The sequence below is a fragment of the Heterodontus francisci genome, chromosome 2 (assembly GCF_036365525.1).
Source record: "Heterodontus francisci isolate sHetFra1 chromosome 2, sHetFra1.hap1, whole genome shotgun sequence".
NCBI lineage: Eukaryota > Metazoa > Chordata > Chondrichthyes > Heterodontiformes > Heterodontidae > Heterodontus > Heterodontus francisci.
In genome coordinates, this window is record NC_090372.1 from 123,117,981 (window position 1) to 123,132,462 (window position 14,482).

Below are 14,482 nucleotides of genomic sequence, written 5' to 3' on the forward strand. Positions count from 1 at the left end.
AACCAGATGTAGGAGCTGAGGTGAAGCTGATACTCAGCAATCCAGTTGTCCAAGCCAGTGATGCTGTTGTCAGGCAGACAGCTTGCTGTCCAGAGGGGCAAACACCGGTTCCAGAGGGGCCGACATTTCCTAATCCTGACGTGGTGACCAGAGCTCCTTAGACAACAGGAAGTCCACGGCGCAAGAGGACATCACCAAAACGATATGAAGATTATGTGTTGTGATTATGTTCAAAAATCATGGACATGTTTAAGTCTGATTAGAGAGGAATGTCATGATTGTATGTGTGGGCTTGAGTATTAGAGAAATATGGTACATAGGAGCAGGAGTAGGCCATTCAGCCTTTCGAGCCTGCCCTGCCATTCAATATGATCATGGCTGATCAATGCCTTCAATGCCTTTTTCCCACACTATCCTCATATCCCTTTATGTCATTTGTATTTAGAAATCTGTCAATCTCTGCTTTAATCCTACTCAATGACTGAGCTTTCACAGCCCTCTGGGGTAGAGAATTCCAAAGATTCACAACTCTCAGTGAAGAAAATTTTCCTCATCTCTGTCCTAAGTGGCTTCCCCCTTAATTTGAAATTGTGTCCACTGGTTCTATACTCCCCAACCAGGGGAAACATCTTAGCTGCATCTGCCCTATCTATCCCTTTAAGTATTTTGCAGGTTTCAATGAGATCACCTCTCATTCTTCAAAACTCTAGAGAATACAGGCCCAGTTTCCCCAGGCTCCCTTCATGGGACAGTCCAGCCATCCCAGGAACAAGTCTGGTGAACCTTCGTTGCACTCCCTCTATGGCAATACTATCCTTCCTAAAGTAAGGGGACCAAAATTGCACACACTACTCCAGGTGCGATCTAGCCAAGATTCTATACAATTGAAGCAAAACTTCACTACTCCTGTACTCAAATCCTTTTGCGATAAAGGCTAGCCTTAATTGCCTGCTGCACCTGCATGTTAGCTTTCAGTGACTTATTGGCAAGGACACCCAGGTCCCTTTGTACATCTACACTTTCTAATCTCTGAGCATTTAAGAAATACTCTGCACATCTATTCCGCCTACCAAAGTGGATAATCTCACATTTTTCCACATTATATTCCATCTGCCATGTTCTTACGCACTCTCAAAGTCTGTCCAAATTCCATTGAAGTCCCTTTGCATCTTCCTCACAACACATTCCCACCTAGTTTTGTGTCATCCGCAAACGTGGAAATATTACATTTGGTCCCCACATCCAAATCATTGATATATATTGTGAACAGCTGGGGCCCAAGCACTGATCCCTGTGGTACCCCACTAGTCACAGCCTGCCAATGCAAGAATGACCCATTTATTCCTACTATCTGTTTTCTCCCTGTTAACCAATCCTTAATCCATGCCAGTATACTACCTCCTATCCCATGTGCTTTAATTTTGCTAACCAACCTCTTGCTGGGGACTTTATCAAAAGCCTTCTGAAAATCCAAGTATACCACATCCACCGACTCCCCTTTATCAATTCTGTTAGTAACATCCTCAAAAAACTCCAAGAGGTTCGTCAAGCATGATTTCCCATTCAAAATCCATGTTGACGATGCCCAATCAGATCATTATTATCCAAGTGTCCATTTATCACATCCTTTAGAATAGATCCTAGCATTTCCCAATGACTGATGTGAGGCCAACAGGTCTGTAATTCACTGTTTTCTCTCTCCCTCCCTTCTTAAATAGTGGGGTGATATTTGCGACCTTCCAAACTGCAGGAACCGTTCCAGAATCTATAGAATTTTGGAAGATGATCACCAATGCATCCACTATCTCCATACCTACCTCTCTCAACACTCTGGGATGTAGAATATCAGGTCCGGGAGACTTATCAACCTTTGGGGGAATTGCCCCCAAAGGAGGGAACCCCCAGTCCCGCCAGGTTTTATCTGATGGTGTCTCTCCGCGGTGGCATTCCTCTCCACCTTCAATTAAAGGGAGGCGAAGGCAGGAAGAGGCTCTTAAGTGACCATTAATTGGCCACTTAAGGGCTTCAATTGGCCTGGGGCGGAAAGGACGTCCTCAGCCTTTCCTGCCCTAGATTAAATTGAAAGGCATCCGGAAGGCGATGGGAACTCCACCCCCCGCCTTCCGACACAATTTTATGGGCCTCCCGCCTCCGTTCCTATCCCAAGGGGACTCACAAATTTCAGCCCATTTACTCTGTTTCTCCCTCCACTGGTGCTGCCTGACTTGTTGAGTATTTCCAGCATTCTCTGTTTTTATTTCAGATTTCCAGCATCTGCAGTATTTCGCTTTTGCAAATTATTTGTACGTTTGCATTTCTAGACATCAGTAATTCACACTCCAAACCAAATCTGAATAGACACTTGTTGCAAAATGAGCATGTCTAAAATGTAAAACACAAATCCTAAACATAAAATTTCAGGAGGAACATCACACATCCTGATCACATTGGATATGTAGTTTTTCATTTGGTTTGGACCACAGGGAGAAAATATTCAAATCTATATTTGTACAGCACTGAAACAGTTTATTCTGAAAATCTCTGAACTCAAAAGAGTTTATGTTGGCAAATGTGAATAGGGAGTCTTCATGCTAAGTGCCTGAATAATGTTGGTTGCAGAGATTATTGATGCCTTCTTTGCAGAGCTGAAAAAGACAGTAAGTTGACTTTACTGTCATTACCCATAGAAAAAAAACATAAATATTAAATAAGAGGTTATACCTATCAGGAAAGATTGAACAGGCTGAGGTTCTTTTCTCTAGAAAAGAGAAGACTGAGGGTTGACCTGATGAGGTCTTTAACATGATGAAAGGATTTGATAGAGTCATCATAGAGAAGATATTTCCACCCATGGGTGAGATCAGAACTAGGGGCCATAAATATAAGGTAGTAACGTATAAATCCAACAAGAAATTCAGGAGAAGTTTCTTTGGCTAGAATGTGTTAAGAATGTGGAACGTGCTACTACAAGGAATAGTTGAGGTGAATAGCATAGATGTATTTAAGGGAAACTAGATAAGCACTTGAGGGAGAAAGGAACAGGCGTCTATGTTGATGCGATTAGATGAAGAAGGGAAGGAACCTCGTGTGGGGCATAGACAGTGGCATAGACCAGTTGGGCCAAATGACCTGTTTATGTGCTGTAAAGTCTCGGTAAAAATTTCAGAGGCAGCTAAATTTTGTGAAGTTGTGTACACAGACCTAATGTTACTGAAGTCTGCACTGAATTTTCCTTTATTTTTAAACATTTATATGATTAAATTCCATTTTTCTCTTGGTAACAAGGGATATAATAGGTTAATAATCTTTGGTTGACCAGTGCCTTCACAATTATTGGTAGATCTTCTGTGTCCCACCTTTTCCTTTGCACATGAGCTTTCCTATGGTATAAAAGGCCATCTCTAATGGTGCACCCTTGGTATCGCCAAAGTGCACAGCTTGGATGGGCAGTGATAATTTATCATGCAGAATTCCTTCATCTGCTCTCCAGATATGGTCATTGCTATCACAATTGCAGAGCATTCCTGGGACAGAACAAGATTCTAGAGGAGCAACAAAAACAGATTTGATGAGCACCAATTCATAAAATGATTCATATATTTTAATTGAGGTATCCATATCAGGTATATTGTTACACTCACAAGGAGGAATTATGAACTATATAATGAACTTATGAAACAAACCCACAACAGACACTTTACCTGAAAACAAACAAGGTGGAGTTGAGAGGTAAGGTGACTTTATCCTTTACTGCCAATAAACATGGAAACTACAAGAATCCTGAGTCAATCTTCATGTCTGGACTACCTTGGAGAAGGCAGTAAAAGGTAAATGGCCAATTCTGTGTAAATGGCTACCTCTCTCCAACAAATTGGGTTAACAATGGTATGGCTGGCATGGCAAACTTGGTGTCTTCAAATTCAAACTCAAATGAATGGGTGTGAAAAAACTCCACTTTATCAATATGGAATGAAGATGGTGACACTCAGACGCCATTATCTAACAATGGCCCCACCATCACATCATTTATGAGGACAATGGTAAAGAGAAACCATGGTCACATGACAAAAACCAGGGGTCTGATAAGGAGCTTAATAAATGTATATGCTGGGCAGACGAAGGCAGAGCCAGAGAGAGATTTCATCTGCTCCAGCGGAAGAAGGACCCTGCCTAAGAACACCATCTTTAAACTACAAGTCGGCAGTGGCTGGAAATAGCCTTGAACTCCACACCTGAGAAATTTTACCAGGGTTTTCAACATTGAACTGTGACTGAGATACAACAAAACGGAGTCTGCAACAATGCATTCACCCTCCTGAAACTTTCCAAGTTTTGTCTTCAGTAAACCATGAAAAAGGAAAAACAGGCCTGCACCATTTTTAAAATCTTCACCCCCCCCCCACCCACCCCCCAGGGAAGAAGGCAAGGTTTACAGTGAACTCTCTTAAAAACCATCACAACTAAATGCATATTATTTTCAAATTTCTATCTTTTCTTTTATGTGTGTGTTTGTGTCTCTGTATGCATGTGTGAGAGTGGGTGGATTGTGAACATTTACAAGTATTGTATTCTAAACATTTATCTTTCTTTAAACCTGCGAGAAAAGCTGTCATTTGTCTGTGTGTTGACCATTAAACTTTTCAGGGGTTAAAACACATTTCTAACACCAATACTGTCTTCAGTCAGTTGAGAGGTGAAAAAGGGAAACCATCCTTATCATTTCCCACCTGTCCCTGACAATGTCTTGACACAGGTATGAACCCCTGTTACGGAGGTGCCCAGATATAAACCAGAGGGGAGCTCTTTTGCTGTTGAGTTCAATCCATAGATTCATCACCCTCGTGGTACTTTTGAAAGCTTTCCTTACCAACCTCTGTCCTATATATACTCCATTTGCTCAGAACTCTATCCTTCACTAAATTCCCCCATGACCTCGCTCCTCCATCTTGCTTCAATCCTTTCAGACTCTCCATTCTATCATCTAGGCTCACCATAGATTTTGTCTGCTCCACCATTGCTGGCAAAGCCTACAGTCAAAATGTCCCAACACACTGGAATTCTCTCAAACTCCTCTGCCTTGTGTTTCTCCCAATTTCTCTACCTTCAAAAGCTTCCTCAGAATTTACCTCTTTGACCACATGTTTAGTCTCATCTCATTGTTAACCCTCCATCCTCACACCTGCTTAAGAAAACTTTCAAAATAGATATACAATAAGTTTTCTGTTTTCTTTTGGCAATAATTGCACCTATAGTCAATTAATAAATTCTTTGTTTTGAGGAAGTCTGTGTTTCACAAAAAGGGGCACTGTTAACACCGATTTCAACTTCATGCTTTCTGCAACACTTTTAACCACGAGCCATTTGTTAACCAGAACAATTTGTTATGCTGCCTTTCAAACTCTGAATAGTCATGTCATAGTTTTAGATTTTTAATCCCCAATTTCAAGCTGAGTTTAATTTCTCAGTGATCACATTGTAGCCATATGTAAACCTCTAAATGTACAGGTTATCTGCTGTGGAGTAATGTATATTTATAAAAGGGTTTATTATTTTAAGATCTTTAACCCAGATTAGAAGTGATGTTCTTCAATAGATAACTATACCATTGCTTAATTTACAATTTTGATTACTATTGCAAGGTATCACAGTAATATAATACATATATATTTACAGTAGATAGACTATATTAAGTCCTCACTATATTAAACACTCTTTTTGCTGAACTATTTTATAGCTAAACTTCATGCAGTTATTTTCTTACATAGTCTCAGCAAATGTGGGAGCTAACTTGCCTGACTTATCTCTCTTGAAAGATCCAAATTGACTCAATGATTTGAACAGCCCACGCTCATAAATATTCCCTCAACGATTATGGATTTCAATAACCATCAGCTAAGGTAAAAAGTAACTGCTAGACATTAACTGATTAAATTGCAGCAGGTGTTTATTCAAATGTGGCTTGGTTCCTCTTCAGAGAACAAGTCAAACAAGTCGTTACAACATTTATATCAAGTCAGTCTGGAGATCTGATTTTGAACGGAACTGTTTTAAAACTGTATGTGTTGTAACTGAATTTATAAAACTGCTGTTCAACTAAAACTAATTGAAAATATTTTGTGTCCCATTGTGAGCCAGCTGAAGTGGAAACATTTTAAGTCTTCTTCAAAAAGGTAAGATCTTGTATTTTTCTAATTATCCTTAAAACAAAGTACTCTATATTCCAGAATACATACAATCAAAAAAACTGACTGGTTGAGTTTCTCAGGTACCTGTCATTCCACAAGCACAGCCACCGCTATCTGGACTTGCACCTCCCCAGTAGAACATTCTCCTTCCATCCCAGGACATCCACCAGCCCCAGCCTGCTTGGATGAAGCGAATATGGCGACAGTCCAGCTATAGGCATAATAGGAAATACTGAGCAGAAGCAGCATAAATCATAAAGCAATTAGCCCTGAAAACCTACCTAGTCAGTGTTATTTCTTTACTGCATTATATTCTTCATTTGGTACTTATTTAGGTAGTTTTTGACCCAATTAGAACAGCTAAAAGTGCCCTCCTATATAATTTGCTGAAGGCAATGTCCAGTAATGTCAGAGTAGTGTTTTGCTTATTAATTTCTCGAACCTAATAGTGAATGCAGTTTTACATAATATCAACTCCATATAGTGATTTGGGTTGAGAGAGGCAGGGAGGAGGGTGTTAATTTCCATCGTGTTGGGCACGAGCAGCTATGTTCATCTCTTTAGTTATTCTAGGAATTAGAACAAGTGAAGACACTTTTTTTTCTTGTTAAGAAACAAAGGTAAATGACCAAAGCCCATACTGTGAAACATCAGCAGGGATGAAAAGTGTAAAAGAGTAGATTAGGATTAGAAAGCTGAATGAATGGAAAATCAGGCATTATGAGTCCACCATTTCCCAATCAGTGCTCCTGGAAAGTGCCAGGGAGGCCAACAGCAGAATCGTCCCTCATATACTTAGAAGTTGTACTGAAATGACAGCAATCCTGGGTTTTAAAAGCTTGAAAGTTGTATGAGGATGGAAAGACTTAAATGTTATAAATACAGCGGTTGGGAAAATTTTAAAACAAATGTATCGATTTCAAACTGTGGCTCTTTAAGTAAAAACAAGAAATGCTGGAATCACTCAGCAGGTCTGGCAGCATCTGTGGAAAGAGAAGCAGAGTTAACGTTTCGGGTCAGTGACCCTTCTTCGGAACTGACAAATATAAGAAAAGTCACAGATTATAAGCAAGTGAGGTGGGGATGGGGCAAGAGATAACAAAGGAGAAGGTGTAGATTGGACCAGCTGACCAAAAGGTCACGGAGCAAAGGCAAACAATATGTTAATGGTGTGTTGAAAGACAAAGCATTAGTACAGATTAGGTGTTAATACACTCAATATTAAACAGCAGCAAGTGCAAACCTGAAAAAAACAGTGGGTAAGCAAACTGAACAAACTAAGATGAAATGAAATAAATGCAAAAAAAATTGTAAAAAATGTAAAAAAGAATGTAGAAAAAAGGAAGAAAAAATAACTAAAAATGAAAGTAAAACGGGGGGCTGTCATGCTCTGAAATTATTGAACTCAATGTTCAGTCCGGCAGGCTGTAGTGTGCCTAATCGGTAGATGAGATGCTGTTCCTCTAGCTTGCGTTGATGTTCACTGGAACACTGCAGCAATCCCAGGACAGAGATGTGAGCATGAGAGCAGGGGGGAGTGTTGAAATGGCAAGCAACCGGAAGCTCAGGGTCCTGCTTGCAGACTGAGCGGAGATGTTCCGCAAAGCAGTCACCCAGTCTGCGCTTAGTCTCCCCAATGTAGAGGAGACCACACTGTGAGCAGCGAATACAGTATACTACATTGAAAGAAGTACAAGTAAATCGCTGCTTCACCTGAAAGGAGTGTTTGGGGCCTGGGATAGTGAGGAGAGAGGAGGTAAATGGGCAGGTATTACACCTCCTGCGATTGCAGGGGAAGGTGCCCTGGGACGGGGACGAGGTGGTGGGGGTAATGGAGGAGTGGACCAGGGTGTCGTGGAGGGAACGATCCCTTCGGAATGCTGACACGGGAAGAGAGGGGAAGATGCGACTAGTAGTGGCATCACGCTGGAGGTGGCGAAAATGGCGGGAGGATGATCCTTTGGATATGGAGACTGGTGGGATGAAAAGTGAGGACAAGGGGAACCCTGTCATGGTTCTGGGAGGGAGGGGAAGGGGTGAGGGTAGAGGTGCGGGGAATGGGTCGGACACGGTTGAGGGCCCTGTCAACCACAGTGGGGGGAAATCCTCGGTTGAGGAAAAAGGTCATATCAGAAGCACCGTCATGGAAGGTAGCATCATCAGAGCAGATGCGTCGGAGACGGAGAAACTGGGAGAATGGAATGGAGTCCTTACAGGAGGTAGTGTGTGAAGAAGTGTAGTCGAGGTAGCTGTGGGAGTCGGTGGGCTTATAATGGATATTGGTAGACAACCTATCCCCAGAGATGTGGCTCTTTAAGACTTGTACAACACTCTCACCTTGACGTGTTGTTCACAGGATTCAGAAATGCGTGTGAGGGCATTCAGCTGTATTAGTTCCGCTTCATATTTTATATCTCTTCTGTAACAGCCAGGTTCCTCACACGGAGTAACTCTTGTGCGTCTTTCACTGTTGTGGCTTACAACGGTTATTGCTGCACCGGACATATGACAGTCAGTGTTTCATTGAAAACTCTTAAGTAAAGCCTTTGTTATAATTTGTGGCCTCGACTTTCCTCCCAATTACTGCTGATTTTGTGGCAAATGAATGTTTTGGTGTAAAGGCATATTCAATATAATCCGGTGGATCCCACTGGTTTATTCTCCTCTGATGAATTAGAATAATTGGTAAAATCCAATACAATTGACTTTAGCAGCTTCCATCTTAGTTAACCCCCACTTTCTTAATGGAACAGGGATTGCACGCCGGGTCCATTGGTTTCTGGGGGTGGAGGGGCAAGTTTTCTTGCAATGTGTGGACCCTACATCAGAATACAGCTCTGGGAAAGAGGTCTGCACTCGGTGTTAACTGTGTGTTCTTACACTTTCTTTTTCCTAATTTCAGGTTTCCAGTAGTTTTTCTCATTGTCTAATTTGTGTCCTTTTCAATAAAACTTGTTTGGATATCACTTATTTTCTCATTTCCTCCCTTCTCCCCACCTTTTGTTTCATTTAGTTCTATTAAATAGTTTGCTTTATCTTCCAGTTCTGATCAATGGCCAATACTTGAAACATTAACGTCTTTCTCTGAGTGAAGCAGTGACTGGTGGAAGGCTGCATGGGCAGCAGCGCAGTGCACAAATGTAGCCTTCAAGCTCGGCTGAATGATAAAAGTTGTAACCATGTTCAATGGATGACTTATCAAATACTGAAACAGAACTTGCTACGAACTGTTAACCCTTTCATACCCATCTATTTTTGGAAGGCAGTGTTGTGAGGAGTGATATCACATGATTAGTGTATTTCCAGCATTTTAAAATTTTTCTATTTATTGGAGTAGAATAGCAAAAATTATTAGATGGAAGTATTGTTCCATTCATCAGAAATTCATTTTGGTGAATTTCATCATACAGACATGAAAAGTGTACAGTATTTCCAACATTTTCTGTTTTTAATTTAGGTTTAGTGTTTACCTTTAAGTTTACCTCTGAGATTCTTTCACTTTAGCAAGGATGTAATGGTATTAAAATATGAGCAGGACTATTTGTTTACATGGAAGGTAAACTGGATTTGGATTGGTTGGCTTTAATGGTCTGTTACTATACAGTTACTTATGTATTTCTGTATTTTTGAAAAACTGTGGCTTGAAATTATTTTAACATCAACTTAGTTGAAGTTTGTCGGTTTTTGTTCAGAAAAAGCATAATTTGTTAGCTAACATCTCTTATTATTTTGACAGAATCTAATTACCAGTTGATTGGTCAGAGGTCATATCACAGAAAACTTCAAACTGTAGAACTCCTGTTCCAACTCCATCTGGGTCAATGATGTAACGATGTGACTCCTGGAACCCTGCCTCCTTCAGTGCAGCACACGACTCCAGCACTGGGACTTTGGAACCTGTAAAGCATGGCCAGAACACACAGCCCAGATGTCAAATTGGCTGGATGAAGAAGATTTGTAAAACATCACTGAAACAGAAAAGAATTGTCAGCTATGGTTTGTATACTTTGGGAGGAAATTCCAGCAAGTAGAACCCCAATAACTGAAGGCTCTGCCATCAATGGTGTGGTGAAGGGGAGGGAGAGAGGAATATTCAAAAGGCCCGAGGCAAAGGACCAGAGGGGAGGATACAGATCTGGAGGAGATTATAGAGATAGGATTGGGCAAAGCAAAGGAGAAAGTTTTTGGCACAGAAGAGGGTTTTATAATTAAGGTGTTGGATGGGGAGCTGATGTAGGGTGAAGTGATGAAATAAAGCTTATAGTAAAAATTCCAGAAATACATATGGTTGGGGCATGACCTGCTGTAAACCTTCAGAACCTCCGCAGCCTCTCCTCAAAACTCGTGCTTAATCCATCTATCAAATTATTGCCTTTTGCTGCACCCTCTCCAATGCTTGGATGTCTTTCATATCATTGATTATACACACTAATCCACAGGGGAGCGAGCCAGTGTCCTGTACAACTCCATCACTGAGATGTGTGCTCTATCGCTATGGTTATACATCTCAAGATCCTACTTACTCTCTTGACGACTACTGTATTCTGTACTGATGGCTTCAGCGATATGCCCCCAAATCACTCTCCTGTATTTCATACTGTAGAATAAGACCCATTTATCTTATGTTGCCACTGTTTATTACCTTCTCAGTAAAGAGATTGGCATCTCTCTAGTGAAACTAGTCCCCACTGAACAGTTTCTTCCTACCCTAGAAGTGGTCCTAATGTAATACCCTTCCCTTTTACACAATCCCTTAAAGCCACATAACCTTTTATTTTGTCTCTCCCTATATGGTGCCGAGTACGGCACTTTTAGTAATCCTGAGATTACTACCCTGGAGGTCGTAGTCTATTTACTAACCCTTGAAACTGACTTTTCAAGGGCTTGAATCTGCTCTTTCATACATAATTGGTTCCTATGTGAAACAAAAGGGAGCTCACTGCCACCTTCTCAAGGGCAATTAGGGATGGGCAATGAATGCTGGCCTGGCCAGCAATGCCCACATCCCATGAACAAATAATTTTAAAAAAACTGTGGCTATTCACCCTCCTTTTTGAAGAGTTTCTCTACCTGCTCCATTATGTCCTGAAAACTTGTATCTGGGAGGCAATATATCCTATGGGACTCCTAGCCAAGACTGGAAAAAAATGCTACCTCTCCCCCCTAATTAGAGAGTTTTTATAACTATGACCTTCCTGTTAATCTCCTTCCCTGAAATAGTCCTTTGTTTCATAATGCCATGGTTACCCTCCCTGAATCATCATCATTATCCACTTCTTAGCTATAAAGAACAGTGTAGCTATTAAATAGTATTAGAAATTTGGGATTGCCATTATTTTCTTAACTCTCTGTTCCCTTTGTGGGCAGTCACCTATTTACTCAATCTCACTTCACTATCCAACTTTTGACCATCTTTCAATCTGTGGGAATGACAAAATTCTGGAGTGTGTCTTCCCCATCCCATATGTTGCGTATTGTAGACAATTATTACTAATGTTCTAATCAAGAGTCTCAGTCCTATGACAATTCTTGCAAGTGTAATTCCCCCTATATAACGCATGGATACAGATTTGCTTGCAGCTTACATATTGCACAAGTCATGAGCTGTCCCGGATACCCAGTCATCTCCATGTGATCAAACAATCTTTTATATAACTACAGTTAACTCAGCATGAGCTACCAATCTCAGCCAAGCTTTCTAAGGGAGGTAGGTTAAAGAAAGAAAAAGAACTTGCATTTATATAGAGCCATGTCTGATACCTAGGTACTAACCAACCAGAGAGGAAGTAAAATCTAGCTTCCAGTAGTTAGATTAAAGCAATGTGATAAATTCATAGAGTTATAGAGGCATTATGACATAGAAGAAACCCTTTCAGCCCAGCTCTCTGTAGAACAATCCAGTGAGTGCCATTTTCCCGCTCTTTCCTCATAGCCCTGCAAGTTTATTTCCCTCAAGTGCCCATCCAATTTCCTATTGAAGTCACTGATCATCTCCACCTTCCATTATCCTCCTAGGCATTACCACTCGCAGTGTAAAAATGTTCTTCCTCACGTTCCACTCTGCATCTCTTGCCTAAAACCTTAAATCTATGTCCTCTAGTCCTTGTACCATCTGATAATGGGAACAGCTTTTGTTTGTGTTTTATCTAAACCTGTCACAAGCTCGTACATCTCTATCAAATCTTCCCTCAATCTCCTGTGCTCCAAGAAGAACAACCCCAGCTTCTCCAATCTAACCTTGTAGCTAAAATCCCCCATCCTTGGAACTATTCTGGTAAATCTCCACTGCACCTTCTCAAGGATTCTTACATCCTTCCTAAAGTGTGGTGACGCTATACACTAGTTGTGGCCTTTTTTGTACTCAATACCTCTATTTATGAAGCCCAAGATCCCATATGGTTTGCTCTCAACATGTCCTGCCACCTTCAAAGATCTATGCACATGGATCCCCAGGTCCCTCTGTCCCTGCACACTCTCTGCCATTTAGTCTATATTGTCTCTCCCCATTTCTTCTGCACAATTCATCACGTCACACTTCTCCAAGTGACAATTTTTCCCTGATGATTATTTCTCAGACCTTGCCCATCACTGATAAATCGAATGGCCTGAAATGTAAGGAATAGTCTCACTGGAATTTTTGTTCAAGAATTATGCATAAAAAGTTAACGTAGAATAATGATAGTTAAATGTAATTCCAAATAATGTGGGTTGAGAGAAAAGGGCAATGAAGAATCAATAATTCCTTCAGATAAAGTAACCTTGTTTAAAATCTGGTTTTAATAAGTTCATTATCATAACATGAGCTAATAGAAAAGGAAAAATGTTACTAAGCTATGCTCTTTGTGTTTTCTGTACTAATCATGTTTTCAGTTTGCTGCTAATCAGACAACTTACAAAAACATCTGCAGTTCATAAAAGTCTGTTGGCAAAACTACAAAAAGCACTGAAGAAATATTGCACATGGGAGTAATAAAATGATGATTTCAGTTGCACCCAAGATGTTTTTTGGCTGTGGTAAGTTTAACTGCAGCTGGATTTCTCATACTGCGAGAAATCTAACCTGTCAAGAAAACTAGTAGCTGTGAATCAGGCTGTAATCAAATCAGAGGCACTAACTTCCAGAAGATATACACAATATTGAAACCAGCTTAAAATCTAGTTGAGTGCATAAATCCTTTAAACTTTGTTTTTGCCTTGAGTATTTCAAAACATTTAAACATAAAAACTTTTTTTCCTCATACTCCATCTTTACTATGGAGATGTAGGCGTTGCTGTGCTGTTCGTGAAACTGGCTAGACTCCCACTCTAAATTGGCCAGGAGTGCAGGGAGGAAAGTTGGGTAGAACCTTGACGCAAAGATCTCTGCATAGGAGAGCATCAGAGATCAGTTACTGAGAGGGTCCAAGCTGGAGAGAAGATACAACCACTCCATGCAAAGCACCCATTGCCATAAAGATACCAGGCCAGCGCAATAGCTTTCGCCATTAAATCTGGTCCCTGGGAAGAAACCAGCATCCAGGTCTTTGTGGGAGTGGAAGTGGAATGAGGCCTACTGGAATGTCCAGGATGAAGTCATTGCCTGGAAGTCCCTGAATTGCCTGTTTCAATTTTTACTTATGGTCAACACTTTGATCCCTTGTGAATCAGATGCGGAGCTGCACCTTTTAGAAGGTATGCCCATGTGGCTGTCCAGTGCTGCGTATTCCTACCCTGTCCCACCTCAGAGGGATCTTGCTACCAGCCTTTGATCACCCCATCATGTTGAAATGGAGGCGGGGGTGGATCTAGGGAAATCAGTCGATTTCCTTGCCTCCCCACTGAAATGCCAGTAACCGCAGATAATGCCAGAAGGCGGCTGGAGGTACACGCAGCAGCAGTGGGAAGCCTGCTAAGAGTTCTGTTAGAGGGATGGGGTCCACCTCTCCCTATCTTCTGTCCCCATTACTTTATCAAACTAGTTCTTGGCTCATCCAGAGGTCCTGATGCCAGCTGTACCAGTCTGCAATCTTTAATGATTGCATCTCCTTTTTGGGGGATTGCAACACTGCTGATTGCAGACTGGCAGTGGCAGTTTTGTTCTGTATGCCAGAGATACTGTTGGAAGCTGTTGCATATTTGTTTGGTACTCTGCCACCTTAATTAGTCTAGCTTAGAGAGATACTTCTGTCTGGAGTAGATAGAACATTGAGATTTATTATATTAGAACTACATACATCTTCACGCTAGTTGTGTGACTCCTCCAAAGCCATGCTGCATCGAACTTCAAGTCTCTCTCACATGAGATCTTTTACATCATC

General features: G+C 41.1%; 1 protein-coding gene across 2 annotated transcripts in view; it reads right to left on the minus strand.

Annotated features, from left to right (window-relative positions):
* Positions 1-2,729: 2,729 nt before the first annotated feature.
* Positions 2,730-14,482, minus strand: part of LOC137346572 (uncharacterized) — a 76,661-nt gene continuing 64,908 nt past the window's right edge. Inside the window, exons 12-15 of one of the 2 annotated variants that reach the window (XM_068010090.1) lie at positions 9,933-10,082; positions 8,523-8,677; positions 6,270-6,396; positions 2,730-3,542 (exon numbers count right to left, since the gene is read on the minus strand). In XM_068010090.1, the coding sequence (XP_067866191.1) occupies positions 3,331-3,542; positions 6,270-6,396; positions 8,523-8,677; positions 9,933-10,082 (644 nt within the window). In that variant the 3' untranslated portion in view covers positions 2,730-3,330. The remainder of the gene's footprint in view (positions 3,543-6,269; positions 6,397-8,522; positions 8,678-9,932; positions 10,083-14,482) is intronic. The other variant, XM_068010097.1, reaches the window with a different exon arrangement.